This window comes from Octodon degus, unplaced genomic scaffold (genome assembly GCF_000260255.1).
Source record: "Octodon degus isolate 3935 unplaced genomic scaffold, OctDeg1.0 scaffold00037, whole genome shotgun sequence".
NCBI classification, from domain to species: domain Eukaryota; kingdom Metazoa; phylum Chordata; class Mammalia; order Rodentia; family Octodontidae; genus Octodon; species Octodon degus.
In genome coordinates, this window is record NW_004524613.1 from 3025258 (window position 1) to 3052066 (window position 26809).

Genomic DNA, 26809 nt, shown 5'->3' on the forward strand with positions numbered 1-26809 from the left:
GTTTATGTTATAAATATTTTACCACAGGAAAGAAAAAAAGCACAACAAACATGGGGGGACAGAGAGGACAAGGAGAAACCCAGCTTGGTCAAGATTGGGACAGCTCTGCAGACAGCAGGACTTCAGGTCAGCTGGGCCCCGGGACCAGGAACCTACCAGGCTAGTCTATAGTTGTTATCAAGTTTTATAAAAATGCAGAAGTCTGTCTTGAGTTTTAGTTATGTTGTTACACATGAAGAGTGTTCCATTTTTTGTGGAGGGAAGAAGTGTCACCCAACAGGTCTCAGAAACTGGCTTTGAGTAGCTCACTCACCCCAGACCCCTTTTTAAAGAGCTCTTTCCTGATTTGGGGACAGGAAGTCAGATGGTATGTAAGAAAAATAAGATGTAAAGCTGGGCATGGTGGCACACACCTGTAATCCCAGCACTTGGGAGGCTGAGGCAGGAGGATCACTGAGTTTGAGGCCAACATGGGCTATCAAGTGAGTTCAAAGCCAACCAGAAAAAAAAAAAGAAAGAAAGAAAGAAAGAAAGAAAGAAAGAAAGAGAGAAAGAAAGAAAAGGAGCCAGGGAGATGGCTCAGTGGAATAAGCGCTTCCCTGGCAAGTGCAAGGGCCTGAGTTCAATCCCCGGTTCTGGGACAAAAAAAAAAAAAAAAAAAAAAAGCAAAGCCAACCAGAACTGCATAGGGAAACCATGTCTCAAAATATAAAAAGATGCATTTTGTGCCTCTCCTGGCCAAGCAACCATTATCCTAGACTTAAAGTCTGTGGCCACAGGGGCCATTCGGGCTCTGCCTCCCCCCGACCAATTGCCTGAGAGGCGACATCAGCAGACATTCCAGGGACTTCACCGAGGTAGAGTTGCTGAAAAAGCTGGGGCTCCTGGCTGCAGATTGCGGGCCTTCGGGCTGAGATCCACTGTTACTGTTTCAGTTCCTCAAAGATGAGGAGCTTGTCTGGTGAGAAGCCACTGAGCCACCAGGCACTTGTGGATGTCCACAGGGGCCAGGAGCTGGCTCTTCTCTCCCTGACGCTCACCCAGGTCCTGGCTGAAATGCCACGACTACCTAGGAGAAGTATTGTTCATAGAGTCAGTTATAGACTGGGCATGGTGGAGGCAGGAGGAAGCAAGCTGGAGCCCAGTCTGAGCTAAACAGTGAGGCCCCATCTCATAAATAAATAATATAATATAATAATAAAAAAAGTCAGTTTTATTTGGGCTTAAGCAAATGAAGCATAACAAAGCCTAGTGGCTAGGATGGCACTCCTGGGAGGCAGGAAGGGGTCACTGCAGGTCTCCCCTCTCCAGCATTTCCACAGAGCAGAAGCTACTTCTAGGACAGGAAGAGGAGGGCAGGATGCCTAGTCCTGAGCAAACCCACAAACCCACCAGAGAACACCTGTCTGGTGTGACACCTTGTGGGCCAGGGGACGTTGCATGTGAGCACATGAGCCATGGAGCAGGCAGCAGGAGGCCAGAGCTTGGCCACACGGTGAGGAGATGGCATAAGAGATTTTCAGCAGGAGGAGCCCCACAGTCTCTGAACCTTATCAGTGGGGAGGAGCAGACCTGGAGCCAGAGGCTCACAGGCAACCCACACCAGGACAGGAGCACTCAGGCAGAAGTCCAACAAGGAAGAGGGGTTCCTGGGGCTCACTGAGGAGGTGGTAGCCACGCTCGAACCTATACACAAGCTGAAGGCCCCAGTGGACAGTTACTATGGAGAGTACTCAGGAGCCCATGAGGGTCATGGTGGCTAAATAATCCAGTAGGTTGCTGGGAAGAGAGGTGGAGGAGGTGCCCAAAGGTTTCAACACCTCTTAGCCAAAGAAAATTGAAACCAACCCAGGTGCCAGACCTAGTTTTCCATGGCCTTGAAAATAATCAGTGATATGGGGCTTTGCCCAAGCCAAGGCCACTGCCAACCTCCACAGCTCGCACCACCAGCACCCATCAATCACAAATGCTGCAGTGGTGGAGCAGTGGCCCTCCCGCTCTCCAGGTGGGACAGAAGGTGGCAGTTCTCATGTGCTCTCACCTTCTGATCCAAAGAGCTCCTCCTCCTGGAATGGCAGGGGCTCTGGGTGCACACAGCAAGGCACAGGTGACATGTGGAAGGACAGGGGTGCAAGGAGGGCCTGGCATAGGGAGGCCAGGCCAGCAGCTGGTGTGGTGTGTGGGGCTCAGACTTGGAAACCGCTCCCAGGCCTGGAGCCAGCCCAGGGGGTGTGGGAGGCTCTCTCCCAGGGAAAGCAAGCTGCAGGCAAGTCCTCCTTTCAGGAGCACCCATGCAGCATTGGGTGGGGCAGGCAGGAAAAAAGAATATGGCTTGGCCTCTGGGTCAGGAAGGAGAGGGGGTGAGCACGATTGAGCAGGCCATTAGAGCTCGGAGGAGGGTGGACCGAGGGCCTGGGAGTAGCTGGGGAAAGCACTGTGAGGAAGACTGAGAGGACCCGTGTTCACTCGCCCAGTAAAGGACTACCGAGCATTTGCCAAGTGCTTCTTGTGTGCCCTTTTGCTTGAGGCTCCCAAGAACCCCATGAGTGGGGAATGGTATCAGCACCCCTATCTTACAGAGGAGACAACACCATGCAGAGATGCCATGCGACTGTCCCACAGTCACACAAGGAGTGTGAGAATAGAGCGAGAACAGGCCAGTGTTTGGGGCCAGGCAGGACCTGCTCTGCAGGGGCCAAAAAAACCAGACTAAAAGCAGCCGGGGTGGGGAAGGACAGGAAGAGGCATCTGGAGGGCCCAGACATGGGGGCAACTTGGGGACCTCACAGGAACCACAGGCCAGCTTGCCCTGGAGCCGCCACCTGCATGGACAGCCCATTCCCTGAGGAGGTGGAACTACTGTGTCCACTGCCAGCTCGGGGTTTACAACCATGCAATGTCAAGTTGTCACACAGGAAGACCAAAATGTGCCCAGCGTCCCTCTCCCTGAGCCAGGGCTGGTCTGAGCACACCTGGCTCTCTGGTCCTCCACCCAGGAAGAGGAGTGTGTAGCCCGGAGGCCCTGGGATTTCCCACCCTAGGCTTTCCAGATGCTCCTGGCCCCTGAGATGGTGGGGGGGGGGGACGCGTGACACAAGGCTGTCCTGGCCCTGTATGCTGCTGGGGACAAACTGCTGAGCCAGGGAGGCCACTCAGCTTCCTTTCTGTCTAACATGGAGCTGGGAAGAAAGGCACTCTCCCTGCCTCCCTCAAGGAGACTCCATCCTTTCCCCTGCAGTGCCTCCCAGCTTCCTGGGACAGAAACAAGGGCTGAAAGGGAGAGGGGCCAGGCACTGGTGTGACAGGGGTTCCTGAGGAAGCCGGGCAGGAAGGAAAGGGAGCTCAAGCCCTCACGGAGAGCAGGAAAAGGGAGGGGGCACCTGTCAGCTGACAAGGTCAGGCCTGCAGGCTGATGCCTCTGGCCAGGTAGCAGACAGGAGAGCCTTTCAGACCCTGAAGCTTGCCACAGGCAGCTGCCAGAAACCAAGCCCTTCTCTTCTATGCTGTGTCCCTGGGCCGGGTTTGCGTGCTGTGGTACCCACCTTGGTGGAGGCTGGTTGTGTGTCTCTGTGGGGTCACCTAGACACTGGCAGTCTTGTGTCTGGGCGTCATGGTACAACACAGGTGAAAAACGGGCACAGGGAGCCCAGGTACCCTACTCAAGTCTCATTTCATTCACCTGCATCCTCACAGCCCCAGGAGGATGGTGTTCTCTGAACATGAGAATGTGAATTCTCCTGCCTCCTTCTCTGCCTCCTAGGAGAGCTAGCTTGAGTGACTTCACCCAACACTTCTCTGTTAATAGCTGTTCCCAATCTGCCTTGGGACCAGGCTGCATAGCCAGACCTCTGTGACCCAGGCCCACACTTCTCCATGTGGCCTCCTGCTCCCCCAACTTCTCACCCTGTGAATAGGAAAGCCTAGTACCTGGGACCCAGAAATAGTACTGCCCTGAGGACAGGCAGCGATGTCTTCCATCCTGCCAGAGCAAGCCAAGGAAAGAGGCTCTGCACAGGGCCCACTGAGCTGGTTTATATTCTAGGCAGCTCCTGGCTGTGAGCTTCCTCCCTCCCTCCTTTTTCTCTTCTCTGGGTGTGGGGGCGTGGTGGTGGCAGCCAGCGAAAGAGGAAGCGGCCTGCTGCTGTGATGAGCGCGGCCATGGAAGACCTTGCAGCTTTCAGTGAGGAGCTGGGGGAGGTGAGGTGCATCCTCACTGTGAGGAAGGCAGAGCAGGGGAGTGGAGTGTGGAGCCTGAAGTCACCCGGGGCAGCTCACAGGTGCAGCCCCTCCTGGCCCTGCCTCTGTTCCCCTAGGCACCGTGGGGCTGACTCCCCTAGTTACTATGGAAACAGGACAGGAATGGGAGGGGGCAGGCTATGGGGTGGACAGAATCCAGGCAGGCACAACCAGGACACAGGTCCCTGGGGCCTGGACAACTGCAGGCTGGGCAGCAAGGCAAAGAAGGTGCCCCCAGCTCACTTGCCACATTGGCCCGGAGTTGCAGCCACATGACAAGGCTCAGGCCACACAGGCAGCATCCTCAGAATGGCTCAGACACTTAACCCTTATCATGTGACCCCCCACAGCCACACCTACATGTTCCACTTGGCTGCCCATGCAGGCATGTGGACTACCTCCAAACCTCAGCAGCCCCCTGAGGGGCTGTTCTTAACTCCATCTCAGAGGAGAAACTGAGACTCAGAGAGACTTGCAAGACTTGGCCAAGACTTGCAGCAGTTGAGGTATAGTCCATATCCACACAGCACTGCCTTGGAGCCCTGTGCTGACACCAGAACCAGAGCTATGAGGTTTGGATGCCAGCCGATGTGCCCGGATGAAGCAGCCATGGCCCAGTGGCCTCTGGATTTTGGTGAGTCAGCTGATGTCAGAAATTGCTTACATGCATCAGGCGCCACGACAATGAGAGGAAAGCACCACCGATGGTTGTATTCTGAGGCCGAGGTCATTGCCTGCTCAGCTCTGTAGCTGACTTTTCCTACCCAGCCTGTGGACACCACCTGAGCACCCCCCGAGGAGCAGCCCCCTCATCCCCACCATTCTCACTCTTCCCATCCTCAGACAGAACTCCTCAACTTTAGTGATGCCTGCCAGCCAGAAGCCCAGGAGCTGGCACAGGGCTCTGGGTAGGCCTCAAAATGCTGGTAAGCAACCCACCTGGGCACCATTCCCCAGGGCAGAGTGATAACCGTACCAGCCCATCTCCTGGGTCCAAGTCACCTGTGGGCAGATGGGCATGATGTGGAGGTGAGGCCCTCGCTGGTCTTACTGGTCAGGACAGGGCAGGGAGCATGCACAATGATCCCAGGGACCAGCTTCAGTGACCTTCAAGTCTTCTGTACATTTTAACTAACCCACACCCATGGGAGTTTACTGACTTGAGACACCCCTATCACCACAGGCAGGAGGGCACACAAATCACCCACAGGCACCCATGTGGAAACAGAGGCAAGCATGAGACCCAGGCAGCCAGCACAACAGCGCTCTAGGGCTGGTGCCCATTTTCCACTGAAATCTGGCTGGGAGTAAAGGGCTGGTCATGCACTGGAGAGCAGGAGAAATGGGGCTGCTGGCTTCTGCATGAAACTTAACATTTAGAAAGAGTTAAATAAGACAGAACAAGGCTCCCTGGGCAGCGTCACAGACCCACACTGGCCTCTGGGAACAGTGACAATTGCTCCACCTGCACTTTCCTCCTGTGCAGCTAAGGGTGGGCCCACTGGTAGGAGCCCCTGTCCAGCATCCTTCACCCACAACTCCCTACCTTTGGGTTCCAGGCCATTGGAGTTAAAGTGCATCCTCTTCTGACACTCAGTGCAACTCATCAGGAAGCGGGTCACAGCCTCTCGCGGGAGGAAGGCGTAGGTCTCCGCGATCTGGGGAGGAATCAGTTTGCTGGTCATGTCAACCCATGGGGGCAAATGGGCTACCCAGGCCTGTGCTTTTGAGGCAGGTACTGGGGATTTTCTGAGTGTGAGGGCAAGTGTCCCCTATTCTGAGCTATGAGGATGAGCCTGTAATTTTGCTGAAAGCCATTTTTTTTTAAGTTTTGAAGAAAGGGGATTAAAAATTGCAAAAGCAAAGCATTTAAACATCACCTAGTCCTTTTGGAAGGGTGTCTTTTTGAAACAGGGTCTCACTATGGCCTTGAACTCTTTGTGTAGCCAGACTGGTCTCAAACTCACAGTGATCCTCCTGCCTCAGCCTCCCAAGTGCTGGGCTTGCGGGTGTGTACCACCATGCCCAGCACCACATCAGCTAGTCTTTAGCTTGTGTAATAAGCACTAGTCCTCTCAGAACATTTTACTGCTAGAGTAGGATGAGAAACATTCCCTCTTGGAGATGGATAAACTGAGACTCACTTATAAATTAACTGGTTCTGGCTTAGAAACAGAACCCGATGCTAGGGAAGAGCTGCGAAAGGCTCGCACCAGAATATTGGGCATTTCAAAGTTGACAGGCTCTTAGGGATCCTTGCACCCCTGGTGACTAAGACCAAAAAGGTGAAATAACTCACCTGAGGTCACACAGCTCTTTAGAGGCCCTGCTACCTCAGGTTACCCAAAGAGAGAAGAAAGCACTGGCAGACAGGAGGGAAGGTAGAAATAAAAGGGAACTGAAAGACGAAAGGGCTAGGTAGGAGTAAGGAAGAATGGCCGTGGGTCAGGGGTCCAGCTTTCTCCCCTTGCCCTCAGTTTTGGGAACCTTGAGGGCCCTGGCTGTTGACTGTGGGGCCAAAGGGTCCCTGCAGCCCCAGGTTTCTGTCGCAGGTGTCACACACGCTTCCCGGAGCCCTGTCCTCCCGCTCTTCTCCACTAAGGGGCAGCATCACCCAGGCGTTCCGCCCTCGCTGCAGCCTGACTGGGAAAGTTGGTGGAGGGCTGGGGTTGCTCTAGCTGTATCCGGCCTGCCTCCCCGCGGACAGTGGGCAGCACCATCTCCTCCCACGGGGGCGCGTGAATGCCTGCTCCCCCTCTGTGGTGTCCAGCAGAGGGGGGTGAGGATGTAGCAGGCCGGGGGCGCGGGGGGTGGGGGGTGGGGGGGAGGCAGACTGCAGAGCAGGAGCTCCCAGCTCAGCCTGCCTGTTTGGTTCCAGGGGCCACTCCTGCCCTCCACAAAGGCGAGTTAATTTTGGTGACACAATTGTTATTTCTCAGCTGATTTGGTGCTCTGTAGAGGAGGCAGGCTCCTGATGAATAATCTCCCTTCCAAATTCCCTGTCTGATTGCCTTCACTGGAGGTCAGGGGCAAGGGCACCCTCCAGAGCCTCTGCCTCGAGCTGGTAGATGGGAGAACCTTTGTGTCAGGGCCGAGGGCTGGGGACTTTTCTGCCAGGCACAGGGACATCTTCTTCAGCCTAGGATTGCTGGAAGTCTTGGGAGTGACTCGTTCCTAGCGCACCTGCTGGGAGGAAGATGGGCTTGGTTGAGGGGCTCACAGCAGCAGGAACAGGGTTCTGGTGTGTGCTGGGTGGGGAGGAGAACTGTGACTGGCTCTGGGCAACTGATGACCCCATGGACTTGCCAAGACACAGTACCCCAGGGCAGGCCTCGGAGAGCTGAGCAGGTGACTTGGGGAGGAGGGTGCCCAGTCAGCAGGGAAAGGAGGGCAAGGTTCACTGCGGAGAGCAACCCTGCTGCCTGCCTGCTCACCTGCCCCGCACCAGAGTTATTTTTGAAAGGTCCAAGCAGGGCCCTGATCTGGCTATTGTGCTAGGGGCTGCAGGTAGGACAGGAAGGAGCCTGCTGAGAGCCCAGGAATGATCTCTCCTGGGTTGGCTCTCCTGACCTTGGCAGGGGCCCCAGCAGGGGACCTGTGCTGATTAGCCTCCCACACAGGAAGGAGTACTAGGCATGGCACCTACTTCCTGGGCTTGGGTCCCCCAGAGAAGGGAAAAAGGAGAGAGAGGCATCCTCTGAGCTGGGGGTGTGGCAAATGGGTGGGGTGGAAAGCCCTGCTGGACACACTAGAAGGGCTGGACTGTCTGCAGCCTTGCTCTGTGCCATGGGGACCTGTGGAAGGAGGATGCATTCCCTTGCCTCCATCCTGCAGGCATCTTTTGGCTCTTCCTCCTGGCTTGCCTTGCCCAGGACCAGAAATGGGACCTCTATTTCTGTGAGTGTATGGATGCCCCAGGCCACAAGGACCACAAGATGACTTGGAACTAGAAGAATAGTCCTCGAGGACGCTCTCATCAATAGGATGGCGGTTTTCAAATGATTTCAGAGCAGCAGACCCTGTTCTAGAAATAGCTACCCATGCTGAAGCGCAAAGCTTGAAACAGATAAGGGCAAAGTTGCTGCGTCTAAGGAGAGGAAGCTCCAAGTTCCCTGTCCCTGTCAGTCTCCCTGAGCTGCCCAGGGCTGCCTGTGGCCCTGCTCTCAGGACCTCCTGCCTGGACACTGAAATCACATGTGAATCTGTCTTCTCCATTTTTCTGAGTGGAAAAAACTGAGAAAGATTGTGGATGGTGTCTGCGAAGTCACTGTTCTGAAAGGCCTCGTGTTCACTACCCAACTCAGAGGCCGGCAAAGACAGATGAGGCCAATTGGGGGGATTTGCACCACTTTACAAGATCCTCCTTCTGCCCTGTGGTGGATTAGTACGTGGTGGGCCTGCAGCAGCTGCTGACCACATCTAGCCTCAACTCTAAAGTGGCCCTAGAACCCGATCTGGCCTCCCAGGACTTTGGGAGAGAAAGAAGAAGCAAAAGGGCTCACTCCAACCTCAGAAAACAGGAAAGTCCCTTGGGAAAAAGTCCTATGTGTGGGCTCAGGGAACTTTGTGAAATTACCTGGCACTGGAAGGCTTGGCAGTGGTGAGATACCCTGGGATCTTTGGAACCTCAGGTTACCTACATCAGTGGCTAAGACGGGGCTTCCTTTTCAAAATCTGAATCCCCCTGCATTATCCAGGACAAATGCCTCTGCCCATCCCAACTCCAATATCACAAGGCTTAGAAAGCTCACCTGCCCTCTGATCCATTGCCAAACAGTGGTAGGTACTAAAAAGTCCTTTTTCCTGCTGTAGGATTGACCTCCTCTAGTGTCATGTCTGCCCATCTCCCTGCCAGGCCCCCATCCCTACAGGAGCCACAGACTTGTAAGAATCTGAAAGCTCCCTGTATCTTGAGAACTACAAGGCAGCCCCAGGGTTCAACTTTGGCAACACACACAGGAACAGATCCAAAATCCCCTCTGTGAAGGGCCTCCTGCAAACACCGCCCTGCCAGGCTGTGCCCCTCCACAGCCAATAGCAGGGTTACCTTGGGGGCTCATTCTAAAAGTGAGGGCAGGGCAGGGCCAGAGCAAGGCCTGGGTGGACAGAAATGTGAGCGGGTGAAAAGAGCAGGACAAAAGCATCCAGGAACCACCCCTGCCCCTGAAGAGGAAAAGGGTGGCATAAGAAGGGTGACAGATGGGAAGGGGGGGAAGGGCGAGGAGGCACATGGTTGGGGTGCAGCCTCCTTGCCTCACACCCACAGCGGGAGAGTCCTGGCCTGCTCAGCCCAGCCTTGGCCCTGCTGCTGAAATTCCAGCTCTGTGAGCAGCCCAGCTGGCTCAATGCCAGTCATGTGCCAGCCCCAGGCTGGGCAGCGGGAAGTGGGGCACGCGGCAGGCATATGGACGAGAAGCCAGGAAGTACAGAGCGAAGGGCTGGATGTCGCTTGATCCAGGGAGGCAAATGCCAGAGGGACCAGCCCAACCCATAGCAGGGAGACCCAGGCCCAGGAAAGCTACAGGAGAGGCTCAGGGCAGGCCATCTGAAGTCACGTGGGCAGAGCCCATCTGCTGACCACAGGAGGTTTGCAGAGAGGTAAGATGTGTACTGCTCAGGACACAGGCTTGGGGCTGGCAGAGTGACCTCAGGCAGGTTATGTGTTTCTTTGAGCCTCTGGCTCTTCCTCCTAAGACACCCGCTTTGCACATGTGACTTTCACATGTGAAGCTCAGCAAGGTGGGCAAGGGAAGTGCTGAGTGCAGAGCCTGGCACGTGCTAAGTGCCCAGCGCCACTGGAGACTCAATACTGGGAAAGTGTGCTGGGCCTCATCAGTACTGGGCTGCATTACCCCTGCCTCGCAGCCCTCCCTTCTAGGCCTTCTGGCAGAAGGATCCTCCACTGCTTTCCTGAGTTATATCCTGCAGCACAGACCCCAGGCGAGCAAGTGACAGGAGGTAGGAGACTGGGTAAGCATTTCTAGGGCCCTCAGAAGCTCCTCCTTCTCGGGCTGGTGTCCCTTCTTATCCCCATTCAGCATATGGGATTCCTTTTTTTTTTCTTTCTTTCTTTCTGTATTTTAGGGAAGGGTCTACAGGGTGTTCAGGGTCTCACTACTAGATCAAACCCATAGTGATTCTCCTGTTTACAGTCTCCCAAGTGCTGGGATTACAGGTGCGCACCACCACGCCCAGTCTCAATCACCATCTCAGAGCTCCCCCAGGGGCAGGGTTGGCATTGCAGGCCCCAGGATCAAGCCCCTGGCCTGCTTGCATGGGATTCTTGAAAAGCGAGGCCACATGAGAAAAATCCAGACTTAGGCTGCCCTCCCAGTTGTGCCTAGGTGCCTATGGAAAGACGTAGGGACAGGAGTGAGGTCACCTCTGCCTTAGGCAGGGGATTTTGGGCTCACAGGGCCCATCCCTAGGATTCTGAAGACAGACTCAACACAGAAGGGGTAACTGGATGCCAGTTGATTGCCACTCAGGTGCTGTGTGACCTTGGACAGAGGCTCAGGTCTCTGAGTCTGTTTCTCTAGCTGGGAGATGGGACCACAAGGTCCCACTCATAGCACAGTTTCAAGGCTTGAAGGTGCATAAAACAGTGATCATCATAGAAACAAAGGGCTCAGAGCTGGGGGGATGGGGTCCAGCACAGCCAGCTCACCTGCAGACCAGAGCCTCTGCTCTGACCACAGTCCCTTGTGGTGTGCATCGTGTGTCCACCCCCCACCCCCATCATTTGTGATGGTTCCTGCTCTGGACTGCTGTCTCTGTTCTCTCCTGCTTACCCAAGACTCCAAGCCCTGCTTACAGGCCACCTTCTTCACTGAACTCCCTCCCTCAGCTTGGTGCTGAAGCCTGGAGGTGGGGGCAGTGCCTCTGCTGACAGCCCGGGTACCTGGGTTGTTGCTTTCTCAAAGCTGACCTTGAAGACATCCTTTGCTTTTGTGGGTCTTGCTTTTGCCCTCTGCTTCCCGGCACCAAATCTAACTGTGACCTACAGGGTGGGAAGCAGGTCCTCAGACTGCCTGGGACTCCCAGTACTGACCTCCTGTGGTGATGTGGGGAGCTGGGTGAACCCACACACAGCAAGCTGGAGGACAGGCCTGGCATGCAGTAAACGCTGTGCTTGGGAGCACTGGCACCCATGATGCTTATTATCTGCCCCCCCAGAGCAGGCTGCAAGGGGCTGGGGAGGGGATGAGGGGATGAGGCAGACACTGGGAAGAGGAGGGCTTCCTCTCTGCTTGGCCCTCTCCTCCCCTCCCTCGCACTCCCTTCAACCTGCTCCTCCTTTGTGCTCAGACCACAGGACCCGCCCCTCGTCCCTGAGAGCCGACTCTGGCTGCCATGCCCTTGCCCTGTGCCCCCCTGGGTCCCCAAAGGCCGTTTCATCACGCCTCAGCTCCCCGCCCCGCCCCCCGCCCAACATGTGCAGAGCCGGTGGCCTCCTGCCAAGGCCTGGGGCTGCCAGAGGAGACAGAGACAGAAATCTCACCGCCCGGTAGGTTTTCTTCTGCCCGGCGTGCTTGGGGGCTTTGCCTGGCTCTGCCGAGCTCTCCACATGCATCGAGTAGATGATGTCAAAGAAATCTTCCACCACAGCAACCCGCTTCAGAGAGATGCCCTCGGGCTCCGACAGGCCATCTGCCCCCTGCGACAGGGTGGACAAGCTGTGTTAGTGTCAGCGCTGATGGTGGGGAGAGCTGGGCCCTGGGGCCCAGGCCATGGGTCAGGGGCCAGGGATGGCTCTGCTCCCTGACCCAGCATGGCTTCCAAAGGGGGGCTTGGGAGGGGGTACTCGGGGCGGCGGCGTGGCTGCTGCTACTGAATCTACCAGCAACAATGGGCAGAGAACCATGACCACGAAAACACAAATTAAAAAACCAAGAGGCTCCATGTTCACAATTTCAGACAGATTGTGCCAGACTCGGGCGGGGAGCTCTCAAATCACATGCTGTGCCAAGACCATCCTGGGATTCTCTGGGGAGGGGGGAGTGCTAAATAGATGCGGGCCCCATCAGAAGCTCACCAATTAGCAGTAACCTTTCACTGTGGTCCTGGGCTGGGATCCCAGGGGACCAGCTCCCATCACCTGGGTGGCTCCTGCCTCCACCCTGGCTTTCTACAAAGCTTTTCACCACTGCCCACCCTCCCCACTCCAGTAGTTGAGTGGCAGCTACAGCCCCCAGCCTCTTTGTGTTTGAAGATGCAAAGAGTAACAGGCATGAGGCCATGTGGAGGTGGCAGGGCTGGGAGCAAGGTGGCCGTGGATCCCCAGTCTCTTATCAGGCTGGCACCAGTGCTGTCAGCTGGCCTGGACAAGGTATGCCAGGATCCAGATGGGTCCCTGAGAGCCAACAGCTGCTGGGCTGGCACCTGCCTTCCCTGCCCAGAGAGGGGACTGCAGGAAAAACTCCAGGGCACAATGCAGGGGCAAGGCCAGAACTCCAGGGCAGAGCTCCTGAACCCCAAAGGTCTGAGATGTACAGAGCAAGGGACTCTGGGTCTCAGACCTCATCTCCCTTTGGGAAGCTGGGAGGGCTCTATGCAGCTTCAAAGATTAAGAGCAAGCAGATTGGAGAGGATATGGGGAAAGAGTCAGGCTTTTCTCCAAAAATGCCAAGAGACATCGCCAAGATAATTCCTGCCCAGAAGACCCCACCAGAGGGCATCAGTGCTGCTGATGTGGGCTTCATCTGTTCCCTCCAGCTGTCTCTCTAATTTTTTTTTTTTTTTTTCAGAACTGGGGATTGAACTCAGGCCCTTGCACTTGCCAGGCAAGCGCTTATTCTACTGAGCTATCTCCCCGGCCCCTAGCTATCTCTCTAGCTTTTTCATTTCCCCTTCAGTACCAGGGATTGAACTCAGGACCTTGTGCTTGTCAAGCAGGCGCTTATACCACTGAACTTTATCCCCAGCCCTCTCTAGCACCTCAAACAATGCTTGACGCATAACAGGTGTTCAATAAATAACAATACTGAATGAGAGGTTGGCTATAAGTGGCAGTTGGCAGGGCAATTTAGACACACTCTGTCCCAACTTTTAAGTGACTATGTGACCCTGAGGAGCACTATCTTGTTTCTTTGAGCCTTAGGACCTTCATCTTCATCTATACAATGGAGATTTAAAAAAAAAAAAATCCCCTTTGCCACAAACTGCTGGGGGAGAGGTGCTGTATTTTGCCCCATACCTGGTGCACAGGGACTGCTCCATAAAGTTACTAAGAAGTACTTGCAGGACTAATGGTAGAGTGCTTGCCTAGAAAGCCTAAGCCCTGGGTTCAATCACCAGCAACACACACACACACACACACACACACACACACACACACACACACATTTTGCAGCTGGCCAAGCTTACCCAGGCATGATACAACCTTGGGCAGCTTTCAGGGCCTGGGCCTGCCTGGGGCAAAGTAGCTAGGAAGTGGCAGATGTAGCTTAGAACTTTAGGCTATGTGGTCCAAGTTGCATATGCCTCCCTGGCGTGGGACACCACTCATGACACATTTTGGCAACTGACAGGGTTTGGTTTTATTGAGCAGCTTTCGCAACATGCAGTGATAGGTAAGCAGAGCTGTCTCATTGCCACTGGCCTGAGTGACAGCAGAGAGCAGAGGAGGGAAGATGGGCAGCTGAGTGTCTGGGGTGTGGGGTGCTGACCCTATGCAGGGAAGTGTTCCTGCGTGGTGGCCCTGAGCAGTGACCTCACCAGTCCCATGGAAGCCTTCTTGCAATGACACCCCTCTTGGCCAGGACCTGCTGCAATGGGGCTTCCTTAGATAGCAGGTATTGCAATGGGTGGGGTATATGTGCCTGCGTGTGTATCCATATGTAGAAAAGCTGTCTGCTATCCAATTTTCTTGATCTGGGCAAATTCTTCAACTTCCCTGAGCTTCACTTATGAGACAGGCTGTAATATTCTGCAGCTTCTCAGCTTAAAACTCTCAGGCACTACTTTCACCTCTTTCTTGAGGGAACCCTTCCCGGAAGTCCTAAGCCTCCTGAAAAGGCTCATCAGTGACTAGCTGGGTTGTCACTAGCCAGGAGTGGGGAGATCTCCAAATACTGCTGTGACAGAGCTGAGATTGGAACAGTCCTGCAATCAGGCAGTTATAATACACATCAAACCAAAGGTTCACATTTGCAAAGACAAAAGAACCTTGAGAATGGATCCAACTGGGTTTCTATTTCTTAGTCTGTATAATTCTATGTGCATATTCAGTTTATAAAAAGCCATTAAACTAAACACAACCTGTGTTCTTTTCTGTATATCAACTTTAATTTTTTAAATGTTATTTTTTAAAGCTTTTTTTTTTTTTTTTTTTTGGAACCGGGGATTGAACTCAGGCCCTTGTGCTTGCCAAGGAAGCGCTTATTCCACTGAGCCATCTCCCCAGCCCCTAAATGTTATTTTTTTTAAAGTATAAAAGGATAGGTGAAAAGCCTAAAGACAGGGAGAGCAGAGTAAAAGCAAACAGACATTTGCTCACACAATTATTTTAGGCCAGAACACAGGTATTTCTGAAAAAGGGAAGGTTTGGAGGGAAGGAATAAAAAAGCATTCAAAGGAGGGAACATTTTGGAGAAAAGTCCCTTCTGCCCAGCATAATGAGCTGTGCTGAGTTACTTTATCTCTTCACTCCTTACTCAATTTCTCCACCTGTGAAATGGACCTGTAAGTCTTCCTTGCACCTTTTCCAGAATCAAATGAGTACATCTGTCAGACATCCGGCATCTGGCATACCAGGCGTGGTAAATGCCTATCTCTTCCCTTTGGACTCCCAGAGTTTGGGCCTTGTGTCTTTAGGAATCTGTTCTCATCTCTTATCCCTCTGATGGGTTCAGGTTACAAAACAGGTCCCTACCACAATACCCACTAGCAGAAGAGATGCATAACCTTTACCAATTTTTAAATAATATACTATGGCTGTCCCACAAGCTTGGACTAAGATTTCCTAAATTCAAAATGTAATTAACTGACCCACATAAAACAGTGACATACACTAGACAGTGCCTGGTCTGTCTGTCCCACCTTGTCCTGTTCCTCCATCTCTATCCTTGGGCAGATTTGGGTAAGCAGCAACTTTGTACCTGGTCTAATGTGACCAAAAAAAAAATTACCCCAGAGAAACCCTTAGGGGGACAATTATGAGTAACACCCTCTTTAAAAATGGATTACTATTTCACCTGATGTTCACACTTGGGTCCTGTAATCGGCCTAGCTCTATAGCAGGTGCACAGAGGAAGGACAGGCCCTGCAACAGTGTGCACACCACACAGAATCTGGGGAGCCATACCTTGAACTGTCCTCCAGTGAGCTGTGGCCACCTGGACACTGTGTGTGTAACACCCTAAGGGAAGAACACCAGGATATCACCTGGGCTTCAAAGAACCTTGGAAAGGTGGTAACAAGGGTATCTGACAGCAGTCATGCGCCATGGACGTCTGCCATGCCCTGCACTCACAGAGGTAATAACCTTCATCGTAACTGCTACAGGAGAGAATGCAGACTGCTGCAAGGCCGGCGCTGGGAATCAAAGGAGCACAGAGCTCCTTCCCCACAGCCTTCCCCTGCTCACTTGCTTCTGCTTCAAACCCAAATGTGCTGCTTCTAACCCAGTGTTCTAAGAAAGCTGCACACTAGTTTGGCAAAAGGAGTTCATTTTATATATAGGGCTGGACCAAGAGGCGACTGGAATCTCTTGACTATCCTAGCTTCCCCCAAAATGCTCAGCAGGAAGGATAGAATGGAACCCTGAAGCACCCCATGGGAAAAGACATGAAAACCACACAGACACTTGGACAGGATGGACCTCTGGGGCTATCCTCTGTGAGGAAGAACATTGCCATGGTAACACCTTGCATCCATTTGAACCATTTAACTCCAAAACAGCCACTCAGATCCAGGCCAGCGAAACCAGACATAGATATAGTTTAAAAAATTTATGGAGCCACTAACTTTCCTGGACATTGCCAGCTGTCTTAAAATCAGCCTATTTGAATTCTCAAGGGAATGAAGATAGAGTTGCAAGTCATTTAGGAAGTCACCAAATGTCTACTTAAATACTGTTGATATCTCCAGACTTTTATAACAGTGGTCCTCAGAAAGCGTGGGCCTTGAACCACCCAGAAGTATCAGCAGTGTTTAGGAACTTACTCAAATTGCAAACTTTCAAATTCTGCCTCAAGACTAACAAATCTGATGCTCTGGGCTGATGCTCTGGGGACTTTAATGGTCACACACACACACACACACACACACACACAACCCATGATTCTAGTGCAAGAGATTCTGAGAACTGCTGATTGGAATATCTCTGATTGAGAAAAGTAGGGAGGTAACCAGTCAGGAAACTGTCACTGGATCATTAAATATGGACATGCTCTGTGCTTCTAGGCCTAATACATTAAAATTTTCATTTCTAGCAAAGGCCAATTTTCGTAATAGTGAGAACAAAAGAATATTATTGGGCAACATTGTATAAATTCATGACATCTACCCGAGGACTTGATGTAGATTATGGACAGATGAGCAGGAGCCCCCTGCATCTTTTTTTTTTTTAATTTTATTTATTTATTTGGATGTGTGTGTGTGTGTGTGTGTGTGTGTGTGTGTGGCCAGCTCAGCCCACCAGGGGGCGAGGCTGGCTGGCATGTGGTGCTGGGGGATTGAACCGTGGTCCCTTTGCATTGCTAAGCTTGTTCTAAATAGGTGCTTTAGACCACTGAGCCATCTCACCAGCCCCCCTGAATCTTGATACTGCATTTTCATGTCTTCTCTGGCAAAGTTAATTAATAATTGAGAAAGTTATCCCTTAGCAGGTCTTTCCTAGTTTCCTCAGTTTCTTCAAATGATTTGAACGATCAGACAAGGAGATTGCCATGTCCGGGCCTGTAAACCAATAAGAGGATCAGCATTCCTACCAGGCCATTAGACAGGCGCCCGCCACGGTGGTCTCATGAGCCGCTGCTGGGAGTTGCCCCCTGGCAGGTTCCTGAATCTGACAGAATCTTGCCTCTCTCCCCACAGAAGCCAATTAAATGAACCCCTACCCTTGATGGCAAGTACAGTCCAGTTGCTCATGGACTATGGCTCTGTCATCTCCATTGGAACTTTGAAGTCACTTGCTGGCAATAAGTTACATACTTCTCTACGTGGGCTCACCATTTTAGGCCACCAAAGTGCTACTTAGTGCCCCCCCATCACTATCTTAGTGGACTATGCCTCTCACCAACAAAGCCATGATTGAGAGGATGCCACTACTAGTGGAACCATTCTTCAGCTGGGTTCCTCCTATTGTAGAGCAAGTCCCTGGGATATGCCCTCTTGGTGCATTTCAGACTCAGCTTTTTTACTTTTTTTTTTTTTTTTTTTTTTGGTGGGGGGGAACCAGGGATTGAACTCAGGCTCTTGTGCTTGCCTATTCTACTGAGCCATTTCCCCAGCTCCAAGACTCAGCTCTTGACAAGGCATGTTAGAAGACAGAGCCCTCCTCAGGGAAACAACCCTTTGGTACCACTTGTGTGACAGCCCAGGCCCCCAGGGAGTGACTACTCTAGCAAATATAATGATGCCAATCTATCCCATCCAGGCCAGCCTGAGGTGGCTGAGATTACAAGCAAGTGTGCTGGACTACTGGCATACTCCTCCAGGGTTCTGCAACTATGACTCTTTCCTCCCTGAACCCTGCTTTAGTACTCTGATCTAGGACTGGGGTTTTGGAAGTTTGAGGGCAGTTCAAGCAGTCTCACTCAGGTGGACAGAGATGAAGAAGAAATAAGCAGGAGGAGTCAGCCAGCCCCCTGCAAAGGGGGGCTGGAAGGAAAAGAAAGAGATAGAGGAAACTTAAAAAACACATGAAGCCAACAAAGCTGAAGTAAAAGCAGAATGAAGGGCACCCAAGAAGTCTCTCCTCTGAAATCCCAGAAGAAGCTGGTCATGATTTATAAAGGGCATTTGAATGATTGAGGAGGGTATTACTTAAATAGGACAATGACAATATTTTAATTTATCTTGCCTTGAATACTATCCACTGTGGACTGGAACACCCCCCCACACACACACCCCTCTCCAAAACAAGAATTCACACTGGAATTTTATGATCCACAGTTCCACTGAGTTCCGAAGGTCTCAACGGGGCAGGGGAAAGAGACCCTCCCCCAATAAATAAATACATAAACAAGGAACCACGGACTAAATGTAGCACCTGCCTCTTCTCTACCCTTGTGCTCAATCTCCAACTGTCAGTGCGGAGCTGCTGCCACCACCAAGTTGCACCTGCCATCTGGAAAGCCTCACATATTCCAAGACCTCCTTTCTGCTTCGCTGAACCTCCATCTTTCAAATCACATTGGGGACCAAAATACCCATCCTGGGACACAGGAAATGGTGCCTAGGACCAAACCTCGCACAGGAGTGCTACCTTTGAGAGGTGCCTTCAAGCAGCTGGAAGTAGCTTGTGCCCCCCCCCCTTTGTTAATCTCGGGTATCTGGAATGGATGTATAGGGAAAGCATGGAAGAGAAAGGGGTCCAGGACGCTAGAGTGTCCCCCTATGGGAAGGCGGGGTCGGAGGAGGGGCTAGGCAAGTGCAAACCCTTCTGACAGTGACAGGACAGACGGAAGCACTCTCCTGCCTTCCTTGTCAGATAGGACAGAGGCGAAGCCTGGCAGCTTGATTCTGGCCCAGGAACACCAGGAGGCCCGGGAAGGTTCTCCAAAGCTGAGTCCTGGCCCTAAGGTCAATCCAGCCCTGCCCTTTAAAAAAGGGGTGGGGGACTCCTGCCTGGGCCTCAGTTTCCTCCTGTGCACAGTAGCTTTTGCTACCTTACAGGATGACTGCAGGGTCCTAACAAGCATAAATGCATCCACCCTAGGTGAGATACTGTTAAGTGACCACTGCGGAGGGGCGCTCTTCAGGACTCTGGGACCCACCTCCCCCAGTCACCCAAGGATGGGGATCGCAGAAGGGGTTCTAGGCAGAATGGGGTGGCCCGGAGCGGCCGGCGCGGGTAGCCAGGGTGCGCTAACGAGCCAGAGGCCCAGGTGCGGGCCCCACCCCGGGATGGGTGGGGGAGGGGCGCGGCCCGCGCGCTAATGACTGTTGACAGCGCGCGCTGGGGCTGGCCGAGCCGCGCGCGCGCCGAAGACAGCTGCTAGGGCGGGGGGCGGGGCGGGGGAGAAGCTGTTCAGCTCCCCCCCCCATGGCGCACGCGCGTGCGCCCCGACGGGGAGGGGCAGGGAGACGCGCGCCCGCGTGCGCGCGCGGGCCGGGATTCGGAGGGCCTGCTGGAGCGGCTCGCGCGGGCTCCTCTCGGGCAGGCAGGTAATGAGAGTAACCATGGCAACCCACCAGAGGAAGTGTATTCTGCAGGAGACGTTAATCCCCTCTCCCCGGAGCTGGGACAGCCTGACTTTCCATTCTCACACAGTAATTAGATACCAGCTGTCAGTGCAGGGGGGACGGCTCCGCGGCTGCTGCCCAGCTAGAGGGGTGCACACAAAGGGGTGGGGGAACTCAGGGAGGAGGGTGTTAAAGACACAAGGACGCTCTGCGGCGGTGGGTCGCGGCGGCACGCCCCCCCCCGGGACTGCTCGCTCACCTGAAGACCCCGCCCGCGCAGGGCCCCGCCCACCCCACACGCACCTGCTGCGTGCGCACCTCCCCTCCCTCGCGTTCCCCCTGTGGGCTCCGCCTCCACGCTCGCGGCGCACCTGCCCTGCTCCGCCCCCCGGACGCTGCCCACCTGTCTTTTGTGCTGGGCGGTACCATGCGATCTTGCCAAGCTCGCTTTCTGGGAGTGCCCGCTATGTGCCAGGCACTGTGCCAAACCTGATCTCGTGTAATCCTCACAGACCCTCTGCGGTAGGCGCCTCTGCTGCTGCAGGTTCAAGGCATAGTAGGGTGTGGCCATTTGCTCAGGGTCAGACAGACTTGAACCCCCTATTCCTGAACCCCTTTAACCACAGAGCTACAGCGCCTCCCCATTAGGTCCATATCTGTTATGGCTTGGGACGGCTCCCAACCACTCTGGAGAGCAAAACGGTCTTATGCCTGTCTGATATAGTGCACCTACTGTGTGCGCCAGGGGTTTAGTGCCTTATTTCACTTTCCCGCCAGTCCTGAGAGACTTTGCACCCCATCAGCTAAAGCAGTGTGCCCACAATCACCAGGTACAGAGCGGCAGAGCCGGAATTCAAGCCAGGCATTCAGACCTCTGCCCATCTCTCACTTGCCAGCTGTTAACCCCACCCGCTGAAATGCAGCTTGGGGCTTTTCCTTCTTTCCTCTGCTCAGCCCACCCAGGTCCTGTCTCAGCATCCTTAGAAGCAGCCTCTCCAAGCCATACCTGAAAAACCGAAGAGGTTTCTAGGCCTAAAACCACTGCTACATCCCTAGTTTGTATCCGGCCTCTCAGAAACCTTTGCTGTCAAGGCAAGCCAATCCTTAGAGGTCCTTCTCTGCCAAGGTCTCCTTTTTACAATGGGAAAGCCAAGACCACCGAGGCAAGAAGTAGGTCCATGGGGAGACGGGCTGGTGGAGGCCCAGCTCTGCCGCAAGCCCCCAACTCACAGTCAACTAGGGGCATACACCAAGGAGAGCCAGGAAGTACAGAGAAGCAGAGCTGGCCCAGTGACGGTGGGTCTGGGGCAGGAGGAGGCTATCTGATCCCTTCCCCACTGCCCTGGCCATGACCTCCTCCCTCCCTGTCTCTCTCTTTCACTCCTCCTCCCACTTCCCTCATGGCTGGGGTAGTGGGCACCCCAGCTGCAGCTGAGAACCCAGTGTTCCCCAACCCAGCTCTGCATGGCCCACATTCCAGTGGGAGGAGGGGTGAGGGGAGGCTAGGCCTAGAGCTTTAGGGACAGGGACACCCCTGGGACTGCCCCACCCTGCATGGGCCAAGGCCTGGCTGCCTTCAACCTCACAGTTTCCTGCCTCTGCTCTCCCCATCTCTCAGTAGCAGAGCAGCCTAAATTTGGCTCGAGGAGGGAATGGGGGAGGTGGCGGCAGGCGGGTACTGTCAGAGGCCAGGGCGTAGCTCCTGTCTAGCCGGCTGGCATTTTTGCTGTCTGGAGGAGGGCAGGGGGGCCTCGGCAGGCAGCCCTCTCCCCGGAAAGGGAGATGTTCGTACCTCCTGACATGCACTGAGTAATGTGCAAACGACATGCAAACCAAGCCTCAAATCAGCATCTCAGTCAGGGAACAGCTTGGTGCTGCCTAGGGATGAAACAGGACCAGCAGTCCACTCCGAAGGGGTGGTGCACAGGGTGGCTGGCGCTGGGCCTTGAAAGACCTGGGTTCTTCACAGCTGTGGGACTCCATTCCCATGTCTGGACCCTGGGTCTCATCTCACCGCCAGGGCTGTGGCTGGCTGTGCCTGTCTGGAAGTGCTGGGCACTCCTTTCCTGGATAAGCCTGTGAGTTCTGCAGTGAGCCTGCCCAGGTTTGCATTCTGCTTTCCACTGGTCCACTAGGTAAATTCTCAACAAAGCACCCAGGCAAACAGTTAGTGGGACTGGGTGTCCCTCTTAGGACAGCCAGTTCTTTTCCCTAGAAGTCAGACACAGGAACATAACCTGAAAGAACCTGAGCTGGAGAATAAGACCAGGCCTGGCTCACCCAGTGAGGCCCTCTGGGTTCACTTCCCACATCTGGGAAATGGGTTTGGGAGCAGGCTCCTCTGTAATGTTGACATGATAGCCTTGCACTCAGAGGGAACACCACAGCTCTGCACACAGCTACTTCCCTCCTTCCCCAGTCTCTTCATCCTACTGTTCCCACCTCTTCTCTGCTCTCTGCCCCTCTGCCTCAGGGTCACTCTTGTCTCTATACAACTGTGAATTTCTCAGTCTCTCTTTTTATCCCCACTTGTCTTGGTGACCTTGGACAACTTGCTGACTCTAAAAGAGTCTCAGCCTGCATGTTTGCTAAATGGGGCAATGAGAGGTGGATGACAAGCTCTGGGCCCCAGGGTCCTACGTGCACTTGATGGGAGGCAGCTTTCTTCACACAGCTTACCACCATCATCCCGAATACCAGGAGGAGTGGGTTGTGCCCTCAACTCTGTGGGCTCTGGGGTATTGGGGCCCTTTTTCTCAGCAACTGTTTAACCCTAGATAACTGTTCCCCTGCCCCTCAGCCAGGGCTGATATGAGCTGAATCCAACTTCCTACCACCCAAAAGCCACTTCCTGTCAAACTTGAGCTGATACTAGAAGAACTTGTTTTCTGTGCACAGAGCAATCCCATCAGCCTGCCCCGGGTGTGAACATTTTTCTTTTTTCCAGTCAGCCTGGTGGGGCAGGGCAGGGGAGGATGGGGACTCTGCCTTGTCTCTGTACTTGCTTGTCCTATTCAGTGGCAGCCTCTGCGCCCCCCCAGCTATCCCAGGAAGGGTGCCAGGTGTCCCTCTGAACCCAGCAGGAAGTGTACAGGCTATGATACATGGTCTAACAGAGCCACACAGTCAGAGCCTCTGCAGCTACTGGGTATGTGGAAGGAGTACTGAGGGAGACAGCATGGGTGAGTGCGACGCATCACAGACACATGCCTCCTGGTCACACATACAGCCACAGTCATGGGACAGTCATACACATGTGCAGTCACACTCAGAGCCCCACAAAGGAGACTCGGTTTTAGTTACCTGCTCTTCTGTACCTGCACACAGACCAGACTCTTGCACCCTGCTCCCCACCCTTGCCTTAAACGCTCTTCCAAGTGTAATCACCAGGTGGGTGAACATGTCCCCCTGGGGTCTTCTCTGTGTCAGGCCATAGGCTAATGCATAATAAGAACCCTGGGAGTAGTGTCAAAGGATTAGCAGGCCCTGCGATCCTTCTGTTCCCTCCTTTGTGGAATGAGATGGGCCCTGGCCCAGAGGGTATTGGGAAGACACTCCAGAAGCTTGTGGCTTCTGGTCCAAGAGAGGCTATCTAGTCAGCCAAGAGCCTGCGAATCCTGCCCTATACTGAGCATCTGAACACAGTACCTCCCAAGTATCTGGCCAAGCCCCAAGTGGCTGGAGCCCCCACCCTTATTTTACAGATGAGGAAGTAGACTCCAAAAGGCCTCCACAGGTCAGAGGGAGCCGCTGATCTCCTCTCGGGCCCTTCTCTCACTGCTGCCACAGCCTGCCTCACTGGCCCTCCACGCGCACACACTGTCCCCTGCCCTTCCACTTGTATTTGTGGCCACCTCCTTCTGAGCTGCCTTCTTACCCAGCTCCTCCCAACGGTCATGGCCACCTACCTGTTTACTTCTCTTAGAGCCCTTATCATTCATGGAACATGGTAAAGTGCCAAGAGTAAGTACCATTTTGTTCTGTTCTTTGGCACATAGTAGGTTCAAATTTAAAAACACAGTGGCCTCATGGCTATGGGGGATGGAGTCCAGCATGGAGCCCAGGTACTCTGGGGAAGGGCTCATTTAGGCTACTGTGCTACTCAGCAGCAGCCCCTAAGAGCATGTGAATGAGTGGGGAACCCAAGAGTGCAGGACCTCAGCCCAGTGACCCTGGGGCTGACCTTCATTTCCTAGCAGTATGGAGGGGAGCCAAGCTCCAGGCACCTTGGATGGTGGCAGAGCCAACAGACTGCCTAAAGCCGGCTGTCAGGAGTTCGTCTGGCCAGAGCCACCAGCAGAGGAGACCAGCTGGCGGTACAGGGTCCACCGGCCCAGGCCTGGAATCTGAGACGCCCTGAGAGGCCCAGCTTCTCTTTGGGCCCCCACAAACTGGCCTTTGTTCCCCAGGCCAGCCAAGACCCAGCAGCTTGGGCTTTTTCTCTGCCTGCAGCAGGAGCACTGAGCCGGCGGGGTAAATGGGCCAGCCTCCCCTCTGTCCATGCCCAGAACGTTGCTTCAGGACTAAATGGAGATGTAATTTTCTATACAAATCCATGACAATTTAGATGGAGTGATTGTAATTGGCTTTTCAATGGGGGTTTTGTCCAGCACTGGTGGCTAGAACTGGGTGGCCTGTTTGAGGCAGGCTCCATTTAAATGACAATAAAGCAATAATATTGAGGACTTGTACAGTGCCCAGTGCCTCTCCTGAGCCCTTGTGGAGCCTCATGTTTATGGATCTGGTCCTTCCCTGGGGTTGTCTGGACCACAGGGTGGTAAGGGTCACAAAGCCTGGAAGAGGGGTGGCCATATCTTTGGGCTTCTAGACACAGGAGTTCCAGACAGCTGGGGTAAGGTCCATGTCCACGGGCTTACCTGCTCCCTGTTCACCACACACGCACTCACTGGTGCCACTGTGGGACACTGCTGGTCCAGGGGCAGTGTGCTGAAGAAAAGGGACCTTTTAGGCAGGTCAGAGAGAAGGCTGCCATGGTTCCTGCAGCACACTGTGTGAGGAGGGAGAGACCAGCCCCAGGTCCTGTTCCAACTCTACTCATTTTCTGTGCCTCAGTTTCCCCAGGCCTAAAAGAGAACTGCAGTTGATATGGGATGAGGATAGAGCACTTTATTAAGTCTCAGCCTAGTACCTGGCATGTGGCAGGTGCTCTATTCATTAAAAGTGCTGTTATTTATTAAAAGCTGTAGCTCTGGTGGCAGACTGGCTGGGCGACCTTGAGCATATGACTTAACCACTTCAAACCTCCAATGGCTTCTCTTTTAAAATGGGATCTTTAGGCTGAGCGTGTTGTCATCCCAGCACTCAGGAGTTCAAGACCAGCCTGGGGTACAAAGTAAACACAAGGCCAGCCTGAACTGCATAGTGAGACCCTGTCGGAAAAAGATTAAAAATAAAATAATTGGGTGCAGGGTCCTAAATTCAATCCCCAGTACCACAAAAATAAATAAATAAATAAATAAATAAATAAATAAATAAAATAATAAAATGGGATCTTTTAGAGAACTGATCACCCAGAGTTGTAAGGATTCAAGGAGAAGCTGGGTGCCATCAACAAAGCTGTTACTGTGGTACTCTAGGCCATGAATAGCTCCACAGGATTTTTTTTTTTTTTTTGAGACAAAGGTCTCCCTATGTAGTCCATGCTTTTCTCAGACTTAGTACCATCCTCCTGCCTCAGCCTCCTGAGTGTTGGAACTACAGGTGTGTGCCACCACTCTAGATAATTATAATATTGACCAGAAGGGACAGGAAGGCAAGAGAATAAAGCTCAAAGTTAGCTGCCACAGAGCTGTCGCTGCTGTCAGGGGATGCAATGGGAGAGAATGACCCAAAGGGTCCTTGGGAACAGGGCCAGGCATGGGGCCGTGTGAAGTAAAGCTTTGCAGAGGAGGTGACATTTAGGCAGGCCGTGGAGGGTGAGTGGCATTTTGCCAACAGAAAGGGCGAAGCCAGTGGTGAGTGCGCTTGGTGTCTCCTGAAGTGGTGACTCACACCAGGGTTGAGATGGCCAGGAGCCCACTGAGTGGGATTCGGAGGTCACAGGAGGCAGACAACCTGTGCCAAGGCCTGAAAGCAGGAAGCAGGCAGGGGCTTCGGCAGCAATATGGCTAGAGGGACTGGAGGGGGTGCTGGCTTTATTCAGTGAAGGAGACAGCCATGGGGATTTTAAGCAGGGGTAAAGCCACCAAATTTTGTTTTCCAATGTTTTTTCTGGATGCTCTTGGAAAGCAAGTTATAGCCAACAGAGGCAGGAGAGAAAGCTGGGACTCCATGGGGATGTGAATGGTCCCTGGGAGAAGGCAAGTGTTGCACCCCAGAAATAGCAGGGCTTAGCAACTTCAGGGTGCAGGCTGGGGAGGCAGAGGCAGAGCAGGGGTGCCAAGTAACTGAGGGCAATGCAGCTAGTAGGAGGTGGTGCGAGAGGTGGGGCCCCTTCCAACCCATACCCGGTTAAGGCTCCTGGGCTTTCTCCTGAAGTCAGTAGTGGGACCAACATCTTTTCTTCAGAAAGGGAAGAGCACACTGAGATTTGTACTTCTGAAAGATTGTCTTGGCTATAGAAGAGGGGTGGGGGTTGGAGATGGATGGGGCTGGGAGGGGAGCAGCTGGGGCCTCAGAGGCATCAGGACTTCTCCCAACTCCCAGAGAAATAAACTTCTTCCTGAGAGAGGTTGGAAGCCGGTCTGAGGTCACACAGCTTGTCAAAGGCAGAGATGAGATCCACTCCAGGGCAAACTCAAAACCTAGTTCTGTTTCCCCCTCTGGCATCACGTGCCTTGATCACTAACAAAATCCATCATGAACAGTTTGTCACTGTAACTGTCAACCACAGAACCCGCACTAAGACATCGGGGAAGAAGGTACTATTTTTGTTTTCACTTTACAGCTGAGGAAACTGAGGCTCTAAGAGACTAAGTCACTCTGCTAAGGACACAGAGCTAGAAATTGGCCACAGATCAAACAGGGCCCCTGGACCTAACAAACCTATAGGAGACTGTTACAATGTTGAACTTATTGCTAGTATTTAAAAGTGGGAGGGGGCTGGTGAGATGGCTCAGTGGTCTAAAGCATCTACTTAGAATCAAGCTTTCCGTTCAATCCCCCAGCACCACATGCCAGCCAGCCCCGCCCCCTGGTGGGCTGAGCTGAACACACACACACACACACACACACACACACACAAATAAATTTAAAAATAAAA

General features: G+C 53.4%; 1 protein-coding gene across 2 annotated transcripts in view; it reads right to left on the reverse strand.

Moving 5' to 3' along the window:
* Positions 1-26809, reverse strand: part of Nol4l (nucleolar protein 4 like) — a 122720-nt gene that overhangs the window by 64759 nt on the left and 31152 nt on the right. For both annotated transcript variants that reach the window (XR_002821020.1, XM_004630803.2), the window contains exons 2-3: positions 11738-11893; positions 5783-5894 (exon numbers count right to left, since the gene is read on the reverse strand). Coding sequence is in view for 1 of the 2 variants with exons in the window: in XM_004630803.2 (XP_004630860.1) it covers positions 5783-5894; positions 11738-11893 (268 nt within the window). In the remaining variant the exon portion in view is untranslated. The remainder of the gene's footprint in view (positions 1-5782; positions 5895-11737; positions 11894-26809) is intronic.